Source organism: Castor canadensis, chromosome 8 (assembly GCF_047511655.1).
Source record: "Castor canadensis chromosome 8, mCasCan1.hap1v2, whole genome shotgun sequence".
Classification (NCBI taxonomy): Eukaryota; Metazoa; Chordata; class Mammalia; order Rodentia; family Castoridae; genus Castor; species Castor canadensis.
In genome coordinates, this window is record NC_133393.1 from 148,114,369 (window position 1) to 148,136,749 (window position 22,381).

The 22,381-nt window shown below is 54.8% G+C and overlaps 1 protein-coding gene across 1 annotated transcript; it reads right to left on the reverse strand.

Moving 5' to 3' along the window:
- Positions 1 to 2,698: 2,698 nt before the first annotated feature.
- On the reverse strand, positions 2,699 to 18,887 carry Mfng (MFNG O-fucosylpeptide 3-beta-N-acetylglucosaminyltransferase). Its single transcript, XM_074084444.1, has 8 exons — positions 18,407 to 18,887; positions 13,563 to 13,611; positions 13,103 to 13,205; positions 12,557 to 12,710; positions 9,408 to 9,493; positions 7,569 to 7,734; positions 5,542 to 5,627; positions 2,699 to 3,536 (listed from the first exon to the last, which is right to left on the reverse strand). Exons 1-8 carry the CDS (start codon positions 18,659 to 18,661, stop codon positions 3,470 to 3,472), a joined length of 966 nt encoding a protein of 321 aa, XP_073940545.1. The 5' UTR covers positions 18,662 to 18,887; the 3' UTR covers positions 2,699 to 3,469.
- Between the last annotated feature and the right edge of the window lie 3,494 nt (positions 18,888 to 22,381).

Sequence of the window (22,381 nt, forward strand, 5' to 3'; positions counted from 1 at the left end):
TGAACTTGACGTCACCTAATTTTTAAAAGTTGTTTTTCAGATAGGGTCTTGTGTTTTTGCCTTGGGGCTGGCATTGGAACTTGATCTTCCTACCTCTGCCTCCCACACAACTGGGATGACCGGCACAAGCCACCATACCTGGCTTATTGGTTGAAACAGGGTCTCACTAACTTTTTGCCTCAAATCATGATCCTCCTGATCTCTACCTCGTGAGTAGATGGGATTACAGGTATGAGCCACCACACCCAGAAATATGAACTAATTTATATCAAGTGCTTAGAACAGAGTCCACACACACAGCAGGCACCTAACGAGCTCTACTTCTGTTTATATTTCTAGTGATATCAACAGCCACACTGGGGCAAAGCTGAGTTCTTGGTCACCAGCCTCTAGCATAGCACCCATCTCACCATTCACCGCTCATAGAAGGCCAATTTCTGGGAGGGGCAGGCTCACCTCAGGCCCCTGCTCACTCCTGGCTGGGGGTAGGGACTGGCAGGAGGGATCCAGACCCTCCTAATGCCCACTCTAGGCAGAGCTTCTATTCTCTGTCCTTCTTATCACAGTATTCACCCTCAACTGCCCAGCCCAAGGGCCGGTGGCCACCCACGGCCCTCGACTTACCCCACTCTAGGACGGGCAGACCAGGTTCAGCATCCCAGAAGAACAGGGGGCACAGCAAGCACTCCCTACCTCGTCCTTGCCTCTGGGTTCAGATGAGTCCCTCAGCACAGGGCTCAGGCAGCTTCAGGACCTCCCTCACAAGCTGACAGAGGGTTAAAAAACACATTCCTCCATCCTCATCCCAGTGTCCATCCCTGATGACTCGGCTCGCACTCCCTCCCCCAGCTATTCTGGGACAATAAAGCCAGCAGATGGCCTGGGTCCTCGTCCCTCCACTGACCCTCAGGATCTAGGAACAACCCGAAAATCTGCTGCTGCTTCTGAAAGCAGGCCAGCAGGCCAGCAGCCTGCCTGTGCAGAGTGAGAGCAATGGCCGTGGTTGGTGCCATTCCATCCTCCACCAAGCTGCAGGGTTGGGACAACCCTCACTTGGCTATAGCAGGGGCTGGCATCCACAAACCCAGCATGAGGTCAGCCAGAAAGAGCAGGCTTTAGAAGAGCCCACGCGGCTGGGCTCTGCACCTGACTCGCTGAGTGACGATAAGCCTGTGGCTGTCTATCTCTGGGCCTCAGGATCCTCCTTGGAAAATGGGACTGAGGTTCAAGTACTTACTGGCTCCAGACATCTCAGACACAGGTGTGGCAGAACAAGGACGCTGGTCCTTCAAGGGCAAAGGCCGTGGTCCCCAGCCCTGTCCGACTGCATTGGGGCCCCTCTAGTTCTCAGGATCTCCCCTTCCTTCTTTCAGCATCACTGAACATGACATGGGGTGGGGAGAAGAGACCTCTGTGTGCCACCATGCCTGACGGTCACATGATCACTTCCTTTTATTTATTAATTGTTGGCAGTGCTGCAGTTCTGAACTTAGGGCCTTGAGCTTGCTAGGCAAGCTCTCTACCACTTGAGCCATGTCCCTATCCCTTTTTGCTTTTAGTTATTTTTCAGATAGGGTCTCATGTTTTTGTCCAGGGATGACCTCAGACTTCGATTCTCCTACCTAGGCCTCCAAGTGGCTGGGATGACACATGCATACAACCGTGCTAAACTTTTGATTGGTTGAGATGGGGGTCTCGAAAACTTTTTTTGTCTGGGGTGGCCCTGAACCTTGATCCTCCCAATCTGGGATTACAGGAATGTACCACTGTGCCAGTCCCACAGATCACTTTCATTCACCCACTCAATCTCTTTAGGACCAAGATTCTAAAGACACTTGTGCTTGCTTAGCACCTGCCTTGGCTGTCAAATCACCCCCACCTTCTGTATCTGACACCCAAGGCCGAATCCTCATCTGGGGTATCTGTACCCTGCCCCACACCGGGGGCAGAGAAAAGGAGGAACCCCTGCCAGCATGACAGCCCCTCACAGCACACACACTCCTGTGTGTACACGCACATATGTGACATGGCCACAAGTACACATGCCCCCATATGCATCCTCACACAGAGATGTGTAGGAGGGTACATGTCACACACACATCCATACACACCCTCCCCCTCTGACACACACACTGATGTCATCACTCACGGAGCCCTTCCTCACCCTTTTTTTTTTTTTTTGGTGGTACTGGGGTTTGAACTCAGGGCTTTCTGTTTGCAAGGCAGATGCCCTACTGCTTGAGTCACACCTCCAGCCCGTTTTCCTCTGGTTATTTTGGAGACAGGATCTAACTTTTTTGCCCAGGCCAGCCTGGACCTCAACCTTCCTACTTTAAGCCTTCCCAACATCACTGGGTGACAGATGCGCACCACTACATCCAGCTTTTTTTTTTTTGTACCATTGAGATGGGGGTCTCTCAAACCTTTTTGCCAGGCTGGCCTCCCATGTAGGTTCGGATGACAGGTGCACACTACTGCGCCCAGCTATTGGTTGAGATAGGATCTTGGGAACTATTTGCCTGGCCTGGCCTCAAAACGCAATCCTCATGATCTCAGCCTTCCTAGTAGCTGAGATTATAGGTGATCCACCATGCCCAACTTTGTGCAGTCATCTCCTTATACCACCAAAAGTGAGTCTCATAACCACTGTGACAGACAGATCAAGGACCCTGTCTTACTCAAGAACACTTTGACTATGTAGCAGAAAACTGCACCAAGACAGACTTAAATAAGGTTTAATTTCTTACAGAACCAGATGCTGGAAGGGATAGCTACAGGAGATTGTCTTGGCCTTTCCTTCATGGTGGTAAAGTGGTTTCCCCAAATCCAGTCATCACAACCACATTCATGGCAGGAAGATGGCAGTATGGAGCTGCAAAACCTCCCCCAGAAACCTCTCTATTGGCTTTGTTCAGTTCCCACTGATCAGGACTGGGCCACACAGTTGCCCCTCGCAGTAGGGAAGCTGGGAAAGTGAGCAAAAGGATAGTCTTGACTGATTGGGACCCACATGATCAGGGCCTGAGCCTGCTGGCAAGGTGTGGTGAGCAGAGGGCCACCAGAGACTCGAAAGAAGGTCACAGCTCAGGCTCTGGATTTGCAGTCATTCCCTTGTATCCTTCAGTGATGGGGACCCAACCCAGGGAGTCAGGAGTGGTGGTCCTCACAGCACAGGGGACTGACTGAGACCAGAGGCAGGGGCAAGGGCCAGACCACAACCAGGGCCCATGTCACCACCCTGAGTTCCAACCCAGCTCCCATATCCCCTGCCCTTGTTCCATGGAGGCCCAGCCCCTGCAGCCTCTGTGACAATGGCCTGGTCCCCAGGCCTGGGACACCTCCAGCTCCAGCTGCCATCCAGACTCTGGGCTTTCTCACCACCCAAAGGAACTACCAGGGTGCTTGGTGCTGCCCTGGGAGGCAAGGACAGCCAGAAGCCTCAGTCAACCTTTGCCCAGCAATTCAGGGTTCATCGGGCCACCAGCTGGGGACACCAGGGTGTATCTGGGTACAGGAGACAGTGGAGAGAGCGGAACCTGCAGAGAGACCAAAGACAGACGCTAAGTCACCCTAGACTCCCTGTCCTCCTCCCCTTCTAGAGGGGCCAGTGTCACAGGATGGCTGCAGCAGGAATTCTTACCACCTGGGGCCACACAACCCTGTCATGGGGCCATGCTGTCCCTTGTAGGATGCTGAGTGGCCTCTGCTTAGCAGATCCCAGTAGCATTCCCCAGGTTGTGACAATAAAACTCTCCAGAGATCACCAAATGTCCCCTGGGGGCATCTCAACCCCTGGTTGAGAAGCGCTGGTTTAGAGGAACTTGGAAATCCAGAGAGGCAGAAGGAGACCGCGGATCTTCTGACCCCATAGGTCTGAGTCTCCAGCTCCCTACTGAAACGTGACTTCTAGAACTTCAGACTTACAGGAAATTTCATATCAAGCATTTTACCACTTGAGCCATGCCCCCAGTCCTTTGGTTTTGCGTACGCTTTTGAGATAGGGTCTCATTAACTCTGCCTACGTGGACCTCAGACCATGGTCCTCCTACCTCTGCCTCCCAAGTAGCTGGGATTACAGCTGTGTGCCACCACATCTGGTCTAAATATCTGTTCTTAAACCTCTTGGCAGTGTAGCCAGGCATACAAAGCCCCTCTGATGGGCAGCTTATCCCATTACAAGGTCACTCATTTCAGCTTGAATTTTTATATTTTTTCCCATGTTGAGCCAGATTCAGTCTCCTTGGAACGTGTAACTTGCTCAATACAGTCCTGGCCCCAGGGCCTTCTGCCCCAAGACAGGCAGGTCTGGAAACCTTAGGGCCAGGAACCTCCTAAGATCCCATACTTCAGATGAATCTACAGTCCAGATACAGCCTATGACAGTCTTGGGAAGTCCCCGGCCACTTGTCCAGCCACATTAGACACCACTGTCTCCTTATCACCATGCACTGGTGACTCTGGCTTCCTTCAGCAGCGGCCACCAGGCTCATGAGTGTCCCCCCTGCCAGGAACACCCACCTCTCCTGGGGACTGCTGCTGCTCTCAGGTCCTACGCTACATCATCTTCCACGTCACCTCTCCAGAGGCCTTCCTGGCCAGCCCGCTCCCCAGTGGATGCCAGGGCTCTCCTTACGCTGTCCTTTCATGCCTGCACTTCTGTACGCCCCTCCCTCCCCACTCTTGCAGACAGGGCCTGGCCCCTCTCCCTGCCCAGGGCTCACCCCACGGCTCCCCAGCCCCTGCTTGTCACCCTGAAGGCAGGATTGAGGCTCCTTCCCCAGTTCCTAAGGCCTCTGCATGTCACAGACAGGGGGCAGGAATGGGACAAGGGGTGGGGACTGTGAGACCTGCCCAGAGAGGAACAGAATGCTACAGACGATGATGGGGAGCTCCCCACGGCTGGAGTCCTGCAAGCTGCATCCAGCCTGCTGCTTAGCCAGGGTGCTGGGGGGATGAAGCATCAGTTCTAGAGTTCAAGTGCCTCCCCCATTCCTCCCACCCCACCGGGAATACAAGCCACAGCCAGCCGCAGGGCTACAGAGGAAGCTGCCCATCACAGGCTGTGATCTGCATCTGCTCCATCCCATGGAGGGCGAGATGTGCAGCCCCAAACTCCCTGGGGATTGTTTGGAGCAGAAGGTACCATTCCAACCCTCTTCCCACCTAGAAGAACCAATTAAGAGTGCCAAAGAAGTCCCACCACTGGAGCACCTCCTTCACTCAGAGGAGACAGGTCACTCTTCCAGGGCACCTGAAGAATTCCAGAGACTCAGAGCTGAGAGAGCCCTACAGACCCACCATGTCCAGCCTCCCAGTGCTACAAATGGGAAGACGAAGCCCAGAGAGGGTAAGACACATATCTAAGGTCACACAGAAAGCCCATGGTAGAGCAGGAACTGAAATCCACTCCTGCTCTCAGCTCCCTGCCCTTGGACACTAGGGCCTGTCACACTCGTCTCCCTCCCAGTTCCTCCATCTTTGGATGCCTGGGCTCAGTCTCACCTCCTCACCGCCATCCTACAGTTGCAGCAACACACTCACCTGGAGGGGTCCTCTTCAGGGGAGAAGGGGCCCGGTAGCTTGATGACATTGAGTTTCCCCTCAAAGATTCCATAGCTGAGGGTGACCTGGGCAGGGAGAAGCAGCCGTGTTAGGGGGTGTCCCACTGGGGATCCCCACAAGGGGGCAGCACCTGGGCACTAGCAGAGGAGGCACAGGGTGTTTCGAGAGGCACAGCAAACCTCCACCATGGGCAGCGACTGCTTCACCAGGAACCCACCCCTCCAGGAAGGTTACTGGATGGCCTGCAGGTCACAGCGTGGCCACGTCCATTGGCTTGCCAACACTGTTCACCCGGAGGCTGAGTCACAAGCTGGTCCTAGGGATTTGGAGACTGACTGTCACGGGGGAAGGGATCTTTCCAGTGAGGTGAGGTTTCTGAGACTCACTCCAGGCCTCGGGAAACCCCCTCCGCCCAGAGCCTCGGCTGCACCATGGCAGGAGGACATGGAACAAGGACTTCAGCTAAGAGGTAGACACACACCATGGTTAGAGACTGGGACTTCAGGGCCAGTCTGCCTATACCAGCTGTGTGCGATGGTTACTTTAGCTCTCTGGGCCTCAGTTTCCCCATCTGTAGAGTGGTGACAATGTTTGTGAGTTGGCCCTCTGTAGTCTGTACAGATACATTGTACATACTGTGTAAGTCTCATTATTCCTAAACAATGTAGTGTAATAATTTACATCGCATTTATATTTAATTAGATGTTCCAAGTAATCTAGAATGTGGGAGGCATGCAATACTTGTGTAGGTCCTACGCCAACTACAGCGTTTTATGTAAGGGACTTGAGCATCCAAGGACTTTGTTATCTGAGGGGTCCCTGTGCCAACCATATGCCAACATGGCCTCCCATATTGTAACCAGAGGACGACAGAGGTGAGGCCCAGCATGGTGCCTGGCACGTGGGTGCTCAAAGCACTAACCATTAGGGAGCCTTGCTTTGGACTGCCCAAACTCTGCCTGCCTTTCCTGGCATTATGCCCTGCAGTCTTTATGGATGGACCCCACCCACCCCAGTCCCAAGCCTGGCCATTGACACTGACTCCAGGCTCTGGAAGGAGGTAGGTCACATGACCAGGCCAGGCCATCAGACCCATGAATCAATTTCAAGATTTGGGGGACAGAGGAGCTCTTCTCACATGGTGGGGTGGAAACTGGAGATGAGACTTCCATCCTGCCAGCATGTAGGGCAAGCTGTCTGAGAACAAGGCCAACGTGAGGGAGAGGAGACAGAATGTGACCTTCTGAACATCTAGACCCAGCCAGACCTAGCAAGCCAGACCCGCGGCTTCTCAGTTAGGCAGGCTGACAGTTTCCTCCTCATTAACCAGTCCGGGTGAGTTTCTGCCATTTGTACCCCAAACGGTCTGATTCATATGGTTGTTGGCTGGAAGATTCCAGGGCCTCCACGCTAGGACCACCTATGGGGCAGCATCTGCAAGGCAGAGCCCATTTGACACAGGAGCAGAGCCGTTATCTTGGGGGGGTAGGCGGAGGGAGTGGGGTGGTGGGAGGGATGTGCTCCCAGTAACATTGATGTTAGAAGGAAAAGCAGCACAGTGGCCAGGAAAGCTCAGAACAAGGAGGGGGCTAAGGACCGAAGAGTCCGAGGAGCCAAAAACTGGCTCCTCGGGAGGGATGTGCGGAGGGTGGAAGTCTGAAGAATGGACAGACAGACAGAGGGCAGGGACAGGAAGCGGGGTGGGGGGGGAGACTCAAGGGCAACCTTGTAGACCTGTCTACACAAGTCTTCCCAGCTGGTAGCATTTGAACCCCAGATCAAAGAATTGCACATCACAAATGCTTACCCTAAAGAGTTAGCAGTAGGGCAACTGAGTCACTGTGCGCCTTTAGGAGGTCCTCAGCCACTCTGGGCCTCAGTTTCCCATTAGCAGGGGATAAACAGGCACAATAATATTGAGTTCTAGGTTGATTTCAAATGCATGTTCCTTTAAAGGGACCCTTCCTCCTCCCACCCCATGGCCATCTGCCCTGAGGCGGGCTTACCTGCTCCAGGAGCTGGGCAGCCCCCAGCAACTGCAGGGTCTCCAAATGGGAGTGGAAGAGGGGGCTGGACTGCAGGTGGCCGCCCAGCTTGCACTCCACAATGTAGCCCACTGTGCAGTCATCAGGCAGCCGGATGAGAGCGGAAGTGTCCATGAAGCGGGAGCCACTGAGGGACAGAGCTGGGCTGTAACCACTGACTCAGGCCCTCCACACCTAAGCCCCTCCCCCCACTCACCAGGAGGCCCTCTGCCAGGCCACCGTGGCACAGCAGAGCTCAACCCCCGCTCCTGAGGCCACCTCTGTCTGCTGCAGGACCTCAGGCAAGTCAAGAACCTTGGAGAGCCTCAGTCCCCTCTGTGAAATGGGACGGCAATGGCCCTGCCTCCATAGGGGAGTCAGAGAAGGAATGGTGAGAAGTTCTTTATAAATTCCTCCCTTCTTACTCATTCACTCCTTTATTCACTCACATAATTCATTGCTGAACTCGACAACCTCCTGAAGGCAGGAGGTTTGGGCTGAGCACAGAGAGATGAGGAAGAAACACTTTCTGCTCTCAACAGAAAGCCCCCATCCTGGAGGAGACAGACAGGTTAGCCATCATTTAGAGGGATGCAGGCAGCGCAGGACACCTGGAGAGCAAGGTGGGCTGCCACAGGTTTCAGTGGAGTCTGTCTGGACGAGCTGGGTCAGCCAGTTTGAGGGAGGGAGGAGCGTGTCTCAAGGAAGGCCATCGCCTGGCTGCACACCCATCAAGACCCCTTCCCAGGTCACCCAGTCAGGGGGCGAGGGCACAGAAATCCAGCTTAGTCCCTTCCCCGGGCTGTGTACCCACAAGCTGCACCTTCTGGATAGGGATGGGGCCACTTTTTCTAATTCACACAAAGGTACCACAGCAGTGGGCAGAAATGTCCCAAGTCCAGGGATGACCTCTGGTCACATGCACACGCCTGCTGTAGACAAGCCCTGGGACAATGTGCCCACTCCCACTCAGCTATCAATCTTCCTGGGGAGCCCTCTCCACCCAGGGCAAGGCGGGCAGGCTGGTAAAGTGGCAAAGCATGCAAGCCTTGGGTCAAACTGAGCATGAACCTGGGTGACCTTAGATTTGTTTAATCTCTTGGTGCTTCAGTTTCCACGACTATAGAATAAGGCCAATGCCATCTTCTCCCCCAGGGTGTTGTGGTCCTCTTGGTGGAGCACAGCCTCACTCAGAGTCAATGCTTCCTACAAGTTCATGGCCATGGGTGTTATTAATAACAGCCAGTCCAGGAAGACCTCAAGAGGCCAGGCCTCTGTCACTTCTGCAGTGCCAGTTTCCCCCATTCCCCATCCCCACACTGAGGACTTCCTCTAACCCTGGGATCCTGCTCCTCTGGGATCCAATAGGGCTGCCCAGGTTAAATGTCACCTCTTCCAGGAAGCCTTCTCTCCTGTCCCAAACCAAAAGGCATTTCTCCCTCCTGTCAGAGCCCCTACACTTGGCCTTCACTGCCCTGCAGCAGTGGCTGCTCAGAAGGTCAGAAGAGGGCCAAATCAGCCAGTGGGTCCATGGCTCCCAGCAGGTACAGCTCATTTAACCCTTACAACACTATCGGCCATTATATTTTCAGATCTATTTACAGAAGGGAAAACTGAGACCCTGGCAGCATGTGCTGGACTGTGCAACCCTGAGGACAGGGTAGCTGATGACTTGCTCCCCACAATGGGGGCCACTCTAACCAGAAGGGAATGAGGGCAGTCTCTCCTATGTGCCCCTCACCCTTCCTGCCATAAAGGTCCCTCATGCACTCCAGTAGTCACCCCTCCCCACTTTCCTGCAACCCCTGGCTCCTGACTTACCTGACCCACGGGGCCATCTTCAAAGCCAGCTTACGGTTGATGCAGAAGCCAGCACCCCCAGTGGCGAACCAGAACTGTACCAGCCTCTGGGAAGAGGAAAGCCAAGGTTCAGTGTGAGCCTGGGGACAGGAGGGACAGCCAGGCCTCCCTTTACCCCAAGCAGCATGGTCTGAAAGCTCTTTATTTCACATCTTTCTGGAGTCTGACTGTGGCATGGTATTATTGTGTCCATAGTATAAATAAGAAAACCAGACCCAAAGTCACACAGCTAATTATGAATGGTGAGATCATGATCAGACCCAAATCCAGCAAGATTCTAGTTAAAGGGGGCATTGTGCTATTTTATCCCACATGTCTTACCCTCTTCCCCCGAGAAATGTCTCTACCTCGCTGCCCGTGGTTTGGTGGTGGTGCCAAACACAGCACCTGCTCCTCTAGGCCACAGAGGTGGGCAGGTGCCTCAGGAATGATGGAGAACACTGCCACGCCTCCTTGATTCAGTGATTGGCTCAACAACAGGCACTTGACTTAGGCCAACCAATCAGAGTCCTTGCCAAAGGGCCATATGTTGGCTACCAGGAAGAAATCCTTTCTACAGGGTCACTAGGCTGGGGAGTTGAGTCCTGATGCCACCTACACCAGGCCACCTGCACTGGCTTCCCCACTCCCAACTGCTGGGACAGAGAAAGGTTTTCTGCAGACAGAGAGGATGAGTACAGAGTATTCCTGGAGTAAAGCAAGGCCAAGCAGTCTTTGGAGTCCCTGCAGCCAGGGAACCTCTTGCCATCTCTATCACAGGAGCAGATAGCATCCCTTTAGCGTTTAAACCACTCCCTGATGCCTGCCACCACCACGGGCACCCAGCTGAGCTCTCTTCCTCACTCTTCTGTGAGGACCCCTGACTTCACCCACAGATTTCTCTAAAGCTTCAACTGAATCATCTCCTAGTCTAACCAGTTCTCCCCAGGTTAGATTCTCCCAGGTCCATACTTGGAGCTCAATTAATGCATGCTGCATTGGGCTGAGTTATCTCCTATGATGCAGCAATGAGAAGAACCCTGGATGGGCAATGAGAAAGCTGAGTCTGCAGTCTCTGCCTGCACAGCTGTGTGACCTTGAGAAAGCCACTTCCTGTCTCTGGGCCTCAGAGCTATCACTTATGAGCACTTTGGTCCAGAGGTGTCCTCCTAAAACCCTTGATTAGCTTAATTCTAGAAATGTCCTTTAAAGAAAAGACAGGCTCCACAGGCAGAATGCCTCTTGAGGACCTGACATGCAGAAGGTGCCTAATAAATGCTTGTTGTTGTTTATTTATTTATTTGTGGTGCTGGGGTTTAAACTCAAGGCCTGCACCTTGAGCCACTCCACCAGCCCTTTTTTTCGAGGTAGGGTCTGGGAACTATTTGCCCAGGCTGGGTCAAACCTGGATCCTCCTGATCTCTGCCTCCTGAATAGCTAGGACTACAGGTATGAGCCACCTGCAACAGGCTTGTTTTTGTTTTTTAAACAAATGAGTTTGTGCTTTCTACTTCCAGATAATTACAGTAAGAACAGCAATCTTGTCCTAAGCGCTGATGTGCTGAGCCCAGGCGAACTGACCAAGGTACATAGAAAGGAGATGACTTGCTCAAGTCCCAAAGCTGGACTTCACCACAAGACATTTTGCTCCTTTTGCTGGCCTGCCGTGGGGGCGGGGGGAGCAGGGGCAGTCAGGATCTAAATAGGCCTAAATACTTTTGGGTTCTGAAACAATGCAGAGCAGAGTCCTGGGATCCTGCTTTGGGAGTGTATGCCAAGGAGGGCATTGTGCATGTCGTGGGGTACAGGGCCTGGATATGCCCAGCAGGGCACTGAACTCACAGGAAGCATGTGACTCAGAAACCAAGGCTCAGCTGAGTTTGATGCTGATGGCTGAGCTTACTGGTGTCTATTACACGTAGGTCCTGATCCAAGAACCTGGATAAGTGACCTTACTTAATGCCTCTATGTTCACAAACACCCCATGAGAGGGGACTATTATTGCCTATTTCACAGATAGGACACTGAAGCACAGACAGATTAGGTGGCTTCAGTCAAGACACAGCCAGGAGGTGGCATGGCTGGCTGGTGAACCTGGCGAGTGGGTTCCTGACTGGAGTTCTCAGCCCCTGAGCAAAGTGTTCAAGCGAGGTAACAGGCCAGAGTGGAAGCAAGAGGGGAGGGGAGAGCTGGAGAGTCCTTGGCTCACCTGGAATTGCTCACACGCACACCCCAGGGCCCAGAGAGATTTAATTAGGGCTCAGAGGCTGATGAGCCTCTGATAATTAAAGCTCTGGTTTTCCTGAAGAAGCAGATGGTGACCTGGGGAGGGAGGGGGAGTCCCACAGCAGGCCCAGCTCCTGCTCCAGGCCCTGTCCCAGAGAGGGAATCTCCTTCTCCTTGGGGCCCAGGGAGCCCACAGGGGCTGGGCCATCCCAACACCTCAAGTCCAGTGAGACGGGGAGAACCATTCAATTTTGGGGACATATTTATACCAAAAGATTCTTCACTGTTTATCTGAAAGTCAAATTTAACTGGGTGTCTGATTTTTTTGTTCGTTTTCTAAATCTGGCAACCCAAGTCAATGTCCATCAGGCCGCAGTTGAAGCTGGTTCTGGGACGCCTTTTGCGCCAGGTGTCCATGTCAGGTACTGATTAAGCGGAGAACATGGCACTGGGAGGAGGGCGGCTCACGGGGAGCGGGGGTGGGAGGACAGTGTTGCGGGTCTCAGAGCAACAGCCATTTATCACTGGCCAGCCATCGTCCAGCATTTTCACAACCTTGGCAACTACATGGCGATACCAGGTGGCGAGGAGCCGGGCCATGGCGTCCGGAAGCCTCTGCTCACCTTGTACTGCGCTACTCCACCAAGCCACTGCTCCTGGGTGACAGAGGCCTGACGATGTGCCCGACTGGGCTTTAACCTGCGTTCTATCAATCTCCCGATTCAAAGGCGAATGAGGCTCAAAGAGGGAAAACAACCAGCCTGAACCCGCAGAGATGGGGCAAAAAGAGCCAATTCCGCGCCCCTCCCGGCGGCCCCGCCCCTCTCCCGCGGCCCCGCCCCCTCCCGGCGGCCCCGCCCCTTGAAGCAGCAGCCAATAGGCGAAAGAGGAAGGGAGGGCCCGACCGTGCGGTTCCGCGGCTGCGGCTCCGAGGCGTGGATGGGCCGGTTCAGGCTCGGCCTGCCTACGTAGACATCGCCCGCCTGCGGGAAGCCTTTGAGCAGCTGCAGCAGGGCTCTCGGGTTCACGTAGTTGTCGTCGTCCACGTGACAGAACCACCTGTGCGGATGAAGGGGACAGTGAGCTTGTGGAGGCAGGTGGTTCCCGGTCCCCATAATCAACAGCTTCAGGCTGGAGCAGCTACCAGTCAAGGCCACGTTTGTGCCAGGGGTATATGTGTGGCTCGTGAGGAAGGAGAGCATACTAAACACACGAGGACCCAGGCTCAGTGACGCTAAGACACTGGCCACGGCCGCACGGACTGCAAGCAGCAGGATCTGGACCCAGCTGGGCTGCACCTGCCCGCTAGAGGGGGGTGTGTGAGTCAGACCCCAGGAGGTCAGGGTTCTCCTCACTGGTCCCAGACCGCCTCGCTCTTTTGACACAACTCTATTTCAGAAGTTGACCTGAGATAAAAGGTCACCTCAGCCCAGGAACACAGCAGTGCTCACCTAAGTCCACTGGCCAAGAAGGCGTCGAACTCAGCAGCCATCTTGCAGGACAGAGCTGGGTGGCTGTGCTCTGGGGAGCAGTTGGTGACCACAAGGTGGGACCCTGGAGAAGTCAGAAGTCAGAGAGACCTTGCCCAGCTCCTCCCTGCAGCCCTGATACGTTGTGAACACAGAGCAAGGCTGAGTCTCCAGAGCCTCAAGGGGCCATCACTCCAGGTTACACTGACCACAGTGAGGCTCAGGACGCACTGACCTGCCCAGGACCACAGAGCTAGTGGATAGTAGGCTGGGCTGGGGCCAGGTGTCAGGGCCTTGCCCAGTGACCTTCCCCATGCATGCTTCCCTACCGGGCAAAGGGAAATCCCCAACACCAAAGACCAGCAGCCCTATTTCCCAGGCCGGAGCACACCCCGCTTTCCCTGGCAATGTCTTAGGGCCCCCCATTCTGCCAGGCAGTTACCCAGTTTCTCCTGTAGGCCTTCATCAGGGCTGTCGGTGAAGACAAATGTCTGGGAAGGAAAAGGAGGTGTCAGGACCTGAGTTGGCCAAGAACAGCCCCAGGCCAATCCATGGCCCACCATGGCCAAGCCCCAGATGGACCACCAGCCCTGGTGGACACACACACAACAGATTGCAGTCATCCTCAAGTCACACACACACACACACACACACACACACACACCGGCTTTTATAGCTATACATCTTCTTGTGCAGCAGCCTAGCAATACATAGGCTTACCCTTCTGCAGAGCACACACCCCCTTCTATCACACACACATCACAGTGGTACTTGGTCACTCCAACTCTAACCTTAAGAATACACAACCCCGTCAGGAGACAGACTGTAAAAGGATCCCCCCCACACACATCCTGGAACATAGCTCCACTAAGCAGACAGTCACAAAGTCCCAACAACAATCTCTGGTCCAAGTGCAGAGGCTCTTACCTCAGAAAGTTTGCATCATGGCGCAGTCCAGCTCTCCCAAAATGGACATGCACCCACCAGAAGCATTACCCACGACTGCTCCCCAACCATCCCTGTGAATCTCAGAAGGCAGGAGCTGTCATCTGTCCCTTTCACAGATGATAAAACTGAGACAAGGTGAACTACCAAGGCTTGCAAGTGCTGAGTGCACAGACTTTGCCACCTCCCGGATGGGTGGAAGCCACTCCGAGTAAGGCAGAAGAAAAACCCCAGAAACAGTCCATGAGCAACCAAGAGAGACATGCCAGGTGGGGACTGTCTCACACCAGGCCAGCTCATGTGGAACTAGCCCCACCCAATTTCAAACTCCTTCAAGGTGAACCAAGGAGAAAATGTCTCACCTGCTCAAAGCTCCTAGAGTCCCCATCCTTCACAGGACCCTCACCTGTGGTTCACCCCCATCCACCCTCCAAGCTCAGAGCTCCAGCTACAATGCCCCTCCTTGCTACCCACAAACCTGGCCAGGAGCCAGCCCTTCAAATCAGAACAGCCCAGCCCTGAGCCTCAGTTTACCTGTCTGGGGAAAGTAGCAGCTGTGAGAGTAAAATTAGTTTTGTGTCAAAGGAGGAAGAGGGGACTCTGGTTTGTCCCTCAGATCTGTTTTCTTCTGAGCACTAAACCATCCCCATCCCCACAACCACCTGTTAACACCTTCCATGGCTCCTTATGACTCCTGGGACAAAGACCAGCCTCTAAAGTGTGGCCAGTGAGAGGACACCTGACCCTTGCCACCCGATGCAGCCTTATCTCAGTAACTTCCTGTCCCACCTTTGGGGCTTCTCTTGAGACAGATTTCTTTCAGTTCCCCAAATCTCTCTCTCTCTCTCACACACACACACCTGAGCCTTTGCACAAACTGTACCCTCTTCCCACCCTCCAACTCCCAACTCAGGCATCACCTCCTCCAGGAAGCCTTCTGACACCACTTTAGCTACTCTAGCTCCTCCTCCTTGGGTAACCTCAGTTCCTCTATAATGGAGGTCTACTTCTTGACCTCTCAAACTAGAAAGTTGCATCCTGGAGGCCACAGGCCCAGTCTGGTTTGTCTCCCTGTCTCAGCGCTTGACTTCTTCAAGGGCCTAGGCAGCATCCACCTTGTGAATGCCTCTCCCTGGGTTCTGCCTCCACCTTAGTCCTTGAATTTCCAGGGAGAGCCCAACCCCAGGGGGTCTTCCTCTCTATCCCACTGACTCCCCTACAGTGCAGTGGCCAAGAGGCTGGAGGCTCCCCTCCATTCCTCCAGCTTTGGCCTCGCTCAGTTCCAGGCTTTCAAATGCTCTCTGAAGCTATGACTTCTCCCTGGAGGGTTAGCATCATGGCCAAGCCCTTATTAAAAATAAAACAAAACTGGAGATTTGGGGAGAGGCTGGGCTCAGTGGCTTAAGCCTGTAATCCTAGTTACCTGGAAGTGGAGATCAGGAGGATGGGGGTTCCAGGCCAGCCAGGCAAAAAGTTCAAGAGACCCCATCTATACCAGTGACTGACAGTGGTCTGTCACCTCAGCTATATGGTCTGACTGAAGTTTTTTTGGTTTTTTGTTTATTTGTTTGTTTGTTTGTTTTGTGGCAGCACTGGGGTTTGAACACTTGCTAAGCAGGAGCTCTACCACTTGACCCATTCTTCTGGCCCTATCCCAGCTACTTAGGGAAGCTCAAATAAGGGGGATAAATGGAGGACGAGGACAGCATGGATATAAAGTGAGACCCCATCTCAAAAGTAACCAAGGCAAAAAGGACTGGTGGAGCGGCTCAAATGGTAGCACAACCTGCCTAGCCAGCTCGGGGCTGAGTTCAGCCCCCAGTACCACTGAGAAAAGGGGGTGGTAGCTTGCCGAGCATGCGCCAGGCTCCACACACAAAAAAAGACTGGAAAGACTGCACTTCCTCTCTTCCAGCCCTGTCTTCCTACTGGCTGGGGTCCAGGCACTTGGAGTCCCCAGTGCCTCCTCCTTTTCCCTTGTACCTCACCCACCCCACCCTCCAAATTATTGTGGTGTCCATCTCTTCCCACCACCCCCAAGGCCAGCTCTTGCCAGCCCACCAGCATGGCACCCCCCTGCTGGGCTGCAGGCTATCTTCCCCCACCCATGTCTGCTTGCAACACAGCCCCCAAGGGAGCCTATAAAAGAAGTCAGGCCACAGGCTAGGGATGTAGCAAAAAAGCCAAGAAGTCAGGCCTTTCTTGCCTTGTTCCCTCGCAAGCTTTTGCCACCAAACAGCCGGGTAGTAGAACTTACTCAAGTTTGAAGCATGGGACAAATGGGTTGAGGATGTTTGCTGAGGAAGAACTAGTAAAGCAGGGTTGTGGAGAGAGGCCCGGAGAGGGAGGAGGCACAGGAGGGTGCACAGCAGCTTCAGCCACTGGAAACCCTGTAGTTGGCACACAGCGTGAACGGAGTATCTCCTAAACCAAGGGCTGCATTTGATTTGTTTAAGGACCCTGACAATGGTTAAAACTTCACAGGCGGGAAAACAAAGGGATCTGCAGCCTGCTGGGGCCAGGGAAGGGGTGGCCAGGGGACCATCTGCTGCAGAGGAGGGATGTGCGGCCAGGCCACCTCCCTCCCACCCCTCAGGGGACTGCAGGAAGAGAAAGGCTCCCTCAAGCTCAAAACACACAAAACAGCCTCCCCAGCCCACTCCCTTTGCTGGGACAAAGACACACACATGAGCCCCAGCCTGTTGCTGCAAAGGCCACCTGCCACCCCACCACCTTTAACCAGCAGGGCGCCTGAGTTCAGTTAACCAGCTTGGACCTGTCTCAGACTCTCCAGTGCTGTACAGGTGGGAAACTGAGGGCCCAAGCCTAGAGAGAAACGAGCCCAAGGATGGGGGGTGATGAGATGGCCAGAGTGAGTCTCCCTGTCCCCCATTTTCCTCCTCTACCTGACTGTCCTTTCCACTTCAAGCGCGAGATTACTAGGCTCTGCAGCTTGCTGTGGCTCCGAGTGAATTCACCACAGGCTTCTGCTTAAGTTTCTTCTCACTGGGTGGGAACTGATACCCACCCCAAGGGTAGTTGGGAGGGTTAAGTGTGGCGACACACTGGACATGCAGCCCCTTAGGTGGGAAGCAGCTGGCAGGTACCCCGAACCCAGCTAGCCTCTGTAACAGAGCTTGGGTTAGAGAGGGGGTCGCTGCTGCCTCTTTTGCCAACTTGGTACTGCCAAGTTGGAGGCCTCAGGACTCCCTCATGTGCCCCAGGCAACTGTGGACTCTTCTGACCTCCGCCCCTCTCGGCAAGGGGAGAGAAGGGATCCAGCTGAGAGAATATGGGGTCCCACTGGGCTCTGCCCCCCTCAGGCCTTCTGGGTGACACTGGCCAGCACTTCCTTCTTGCCAGCCTCAGTTTCCTCATCCAGGGCAAGGGCACTGCCATGGTAAGCAAGACAAGACAGGAAAGAGCCTTGAACCACGTGAGGCCACCCTCCCGGGTACACACAGACAACCCGTAAACAGGAAGGTCTGTGGGGAGGGGCCTTGTCAGCTTCCGCAGGCGGAGCAGGATCTCCCCAAGATGAGAAGCTATGTGGGGTCCCCAGGGAAGAATGGGGCTCCTGGGGGCCCTTGGGAGAGGGTCCTAGATGTGGGACCTTGGTGCCGGGAAATGCACCAAGGCCCTGGCCTCTTCCAGACCTCATTGCTCCCTCTCCTTGGCATCCCCTTCCAGGGCTCAGTCACTTCCTCCACAGTAGGGACAGGTGTGTGTGTGTGTGTGTGTGTGTGTGTGTGTGTGTGTGTGTGTGTGGTCCACCTCCACCTCCCAGGAGATGGTTCCCAGCACCCCCACATCACCCAGTACTAGGAGCTGGGAGGGTCAGGAGTGGAGGAGATTCAGCCTGTCTGAAATAACTATCCAGAGGGCAGGAGCCATGTGCTCGTGTCACCCACAGACCACTTGTTATAGCATGTCTAACACTTGGGATCCATGTGAGTGACCACAGTGTATGGACACGCAGGTCCACGCACCAGGTGGGCATCCTGCCCGGACCTCCACCTGCCCACCCTGCCTGGCCTTCTACTCTGAGCACACTCTCCTCCCCCTCCCCACCCCACCCCAGGCAACAGCCACAGGAAACCAGAGCAGGAGAGGAGATGTGGCCTCAGGCACGTCCTAGGCACAGTTTGGCAGAGGCACTGAGAGGCCTGAAGGGAAGCGTGAGTCCCTCTGTGCCATCCTCCACCCTCACAGCCAGGGCAGGACAGATCCCAAGGCCTGGGGGGAGGCAGCCCAGTCCAAGGACCCCAGCCCACCAGAAAGAACTCTATGAGCCCCTCCACCAGGGGCCACTCCCAGGCCCCAAAGCGGCCTGCTTGTCACCTGTTGCCTGGTCCTGGAGACCCACGTGTGGAGCAGCAGGTCCAGGCGGGAGCGGTGGAACGCCAGGGTGGTCTTGACAGCGATGAAGACATCGTGCAAACTCAGCTCACCGGGCTGGGGGCTGGGCTGGCTCAGCCTGGGGGTTTCCTGCACGCCCTGGGGGGACAAGCTTGAGTGGTACCGTAGGGACAAGAGCCCCATGCACAAGAGGGTGAGAAGGGCTCCGGTCAGGCCCCGGAGGAGCCGGCACTGCATTGGCACTGGGTCACCAAACAGCTCAGCCCCCGAGTCCCAACCAGTCCGGAAGGGGTTGGCTGGTTGGGTGGGGGGCCCGGCAGAGGCAAAAGTCTGGCGGGCATCCGTGGGAAGGCCCGGGTGGGGAGAGGCGGGAGCCGAGCCTCGGTGGCCCCGCCAGCCGCCAGCCGCCACCTGCTCCGCCGCGCTCCTTGTCGCTGACCGCGGGGCTCCTGGCCCCGCCCCCGCCTGGGCCCAAGGGGCGGGGCCAGGCCCAGGGAGCCCGAGGTGGCTGCAGCCAGGCGCCCGCTGAAGGGGCGGTCCCCCTGCCAGCTGCTGCCATGGAGGTGGCGGCGACAGCAAGCCCTCTACGCCCTCCAGGCTTCCCCTCCCCAGAGACGTGTGGCGCGTTTGGTACGACGCCCATTATGTCTGTGTGTCCTGCTTTACCCAGCCTTCCGCCTTTGCTCTGCCCATCGCCCACCGTCCTCCTCGCCTTCTGTCCCCAGGCTAAGTTTTGACTTCAAGTCCGGGGCCTGTCCAAATTCGTGGGCACCCACGCAGAAATTCCCCCAGGTCTTTAGGTGTTTACAACAAGGGATTGTCGTTGCTTGTTCATAGCTGAGGACTGAAGGTCCAGAGGCACAGAACGATATATCACCTATCAGCTCAAACCCGGGACCCTCTGGTTCTGTCCAGCTGAGGCCCACCCTTGTGTCCCATCTCACCTGGTAGGCTCTATAGCTACCTGTCTCCCAGCCAAACTTTCTGCAGCCACTGCCTCCAACTTATTTTGCACAAGATCACTTACATCTCCCCCTTCCTCTGCTCCAACCCTGCACGGGCTCCCACCGCCACCACTGCACAGCCTCCACTTGCCCCCACGCCATCTCTTGCTACTCTCCCTTTTCTCCCTCAACTTCAATGCTGGCTGATCTCCTGACTAGTCAAGCACACACCTACCTCAGGACCTGAGCACTCGCCCTAGAGATCAGCATGGCTTCACGGTGTGCAGGTATGGGGTGTGTGTGTGATTTTTGTGGTGCCAAGGATCAAACCAGAGCTTCATGCATGTTAGGCTTCACCACTGAGCACCCCCACCCCAAGGCCTCACCTCTTTACTTTTTCAGCTGTTGACATGAATGTCACCTCCTCCATGAGGCTTCACTCCCTGATCACTTTATTTAAATTGCCAGCCCTCCTTCCAAGTTCCCAAGCCTGTCCCTCTACTGCATTTTCTCCATAGTCCTGGTTGCCATCTAGTACACAGTTCTGTGTATTTTACTTACTTATTATCTATCTTCCTCATGAGCCTAGCAGGGCAGGGGTTCCTTCTCCTCTAGAGTCCCCAGCCCCAGCTAGGCTTTTTCTCAACCTGTCTTCTTAGAACAGTGTCACCAAGGGATGATTCCAGGCCTTGTGCTGAGTTCAAATTCAGACTGAGCCACTTCCTGGCTGTGTCAGTTTGGGGAAGACACTTTCTTCACTTACTAAATGAGAACAAGCTGGAAGTAGTGGTGCACAGCTATAATCCCGGCACTCAGGAGGCTGAAGCAGGAGGATTTCGATAGTTCAAGTTCAAAGTGTCTTTACCCCCATTTCCTGTGTGGGAGCAAAAAATGTTTCTCCCTCCCCTGTCACTTCTCCCTACTTTATCCTGTTATTCTAAAATAAATTCTTGCTAAACTTTAAAAAAAAGATTTTAAATTCAAGTCCAGCCCGTACTACATAACAAGACCCTGTCAAAAAATAAAGTAAATGAGAACAAAAATATGACGATGACATGCTTCTCTACCCCTCAGAAAGGACACCTAGGATGGGGAGTGGGAGAAGGTGGCTGTCACTGGGCTGCAGGGCCAGGCACACAGTGGAGGGTGGAAGGGAAGTCCCCGGTCCCCACACCCAGGGAGCCCACACAATCCACAGAGATGGCCACACAACACGACATGGCTCAGGTGAGTCCTAAAGGCTGAGCCTGAAGATGGAGTCTCAGCCAGGCCTCTAAGCTGAGTGAGAAAGGGTAGGTACAGTCAGGGCCAGCATGAGCCAAAGTACTGCACTGCTTAGCCAGGGCCAGGTTCAGAGACCAAAGGAGATGTGTCTGGAGGGACAGGAGGGGTCTCCACCATAGAAGGCTTGGAGTAACAAGGGATGTTGAGCCTGCCTTCCGGGAAGTGGGGGCTGCCCTTCTTCCAGGGGAGCTCCTTGTCCCTCAGGGTCCAACTCCCCATGCCCTGGTGGTGACAGCTGGGGGGCCTCAAGCTCCCAAGTAGCCCATCTGTTCTCTCTCTCTCTCTCTCTCTCTCAGCAGAGATAGCCCTGAGGCTCCTTAAACAATGGCTCTGTCCCAGTCACACTCACCACCTGGCATGTCCACACTCCACACTTCCATGCCCAGCCCCATGTCCCAGCACACAGCATCAGGAGCCCCTACCCCTCCAAGACCCCACCCAGAGAGGCTATGGAATCTGCTGGGCACCACCTAGCTGATAAGTCCAGGAGCTGGGCCTGACTGGTCTTGCAACCAGACCCCACAGCTCTGCACCTGCACTCATGCAGGAAGAATGCCTCTCTGCAGCCTGAAGCTCCCCTCCTCCCCTCTGATCCCCATTACCGAGCAGGGGCCAGCCTCATCTGAGGCCCCCATCCCCTCCTTCCCTGTATCCCTTCCTGGCCTCTTCTTCCTCCCACTAAAGATGGAGTTGGAGCCCCTCACCCAGACCCTCGCATCCCTCTCTTCATTCCCTGCTCCCCTCCCCAGCCACCACCCCAAATCCTTAGCTCTGACCCCTCCAAAGCTCAAAACCATTTTCCACCAACTTGTCAAACACAGAGGCACAACTTGGTCCCCTGGAGTCTCAGAGAGCCTCTCTCTCCTTGGTTCGTCTCTCTTCTGCACTGCCCAGCACCCAGGCCCCTCTCAGACCTGAATACCTGCCTCAGCCCACTGTGCCAACCCCAAACCAGGGCTCCCAAATGCCCGCAACCTGCTCTGGCACCCTGGGAGGGTCCCTCATTCCACAGCACACGGCATGGATTTGCACATCCAGCTCACTTCCTCTCACTCCCTGGAGGGCCACATTCAACTGTTGACGCTAACTCCCCCCAAATCCCCTATGACCAAAGATAGTCACCTGCACACAGGTCCAATAAATGCTCTTTTGTTGTTGTTTCTTTCTCCTTTTGGTTTTTTGAGACAGGGTCTTGCTATGTATCCCAGGCTGGCCTCCAAGTTATCATTCTCCTGCTTCCACCTCCGCAGTGCTGAGATTACAGGCACAGACCGCTACACCCAACCAATAACTATTTCTTGAAGAAAGGAATCTCAACCCTCAAGGCCAAGAGGCACCTCCTCTGGTCAGTCCAGCTGGACTGCTCCTGTTAGAGATGGCCATCCTTTCTCAGAGGGAGCTGTCTCAGGGACTTGGTATCCTGGGTTCAGCAGCCAGCCCCCTTAAGTCACACCATGCCCTGCTGACTTCAGTGCCCCTGCTCCAAAGGCCACTCCTTTGCTGGACAGAGCAGGGCCAAGCACCAAGATGGCCTATCTGTGGCTCCTTCACCTTTCTAGGTAAGGTGATGTTAGCACGGATGGCAGGCAGCTCTACAATGAGTCAGAAGGGAAATCTGACCCCACAGGGAGCCAGGACCTGAAATGTGGGGTAGGGATAGGGGCGGGAATACAGAGAAGTGGAGAGGGAGCCCCAGGCCAGGGATGCAAGCCAGAAAAGGCTACAGATC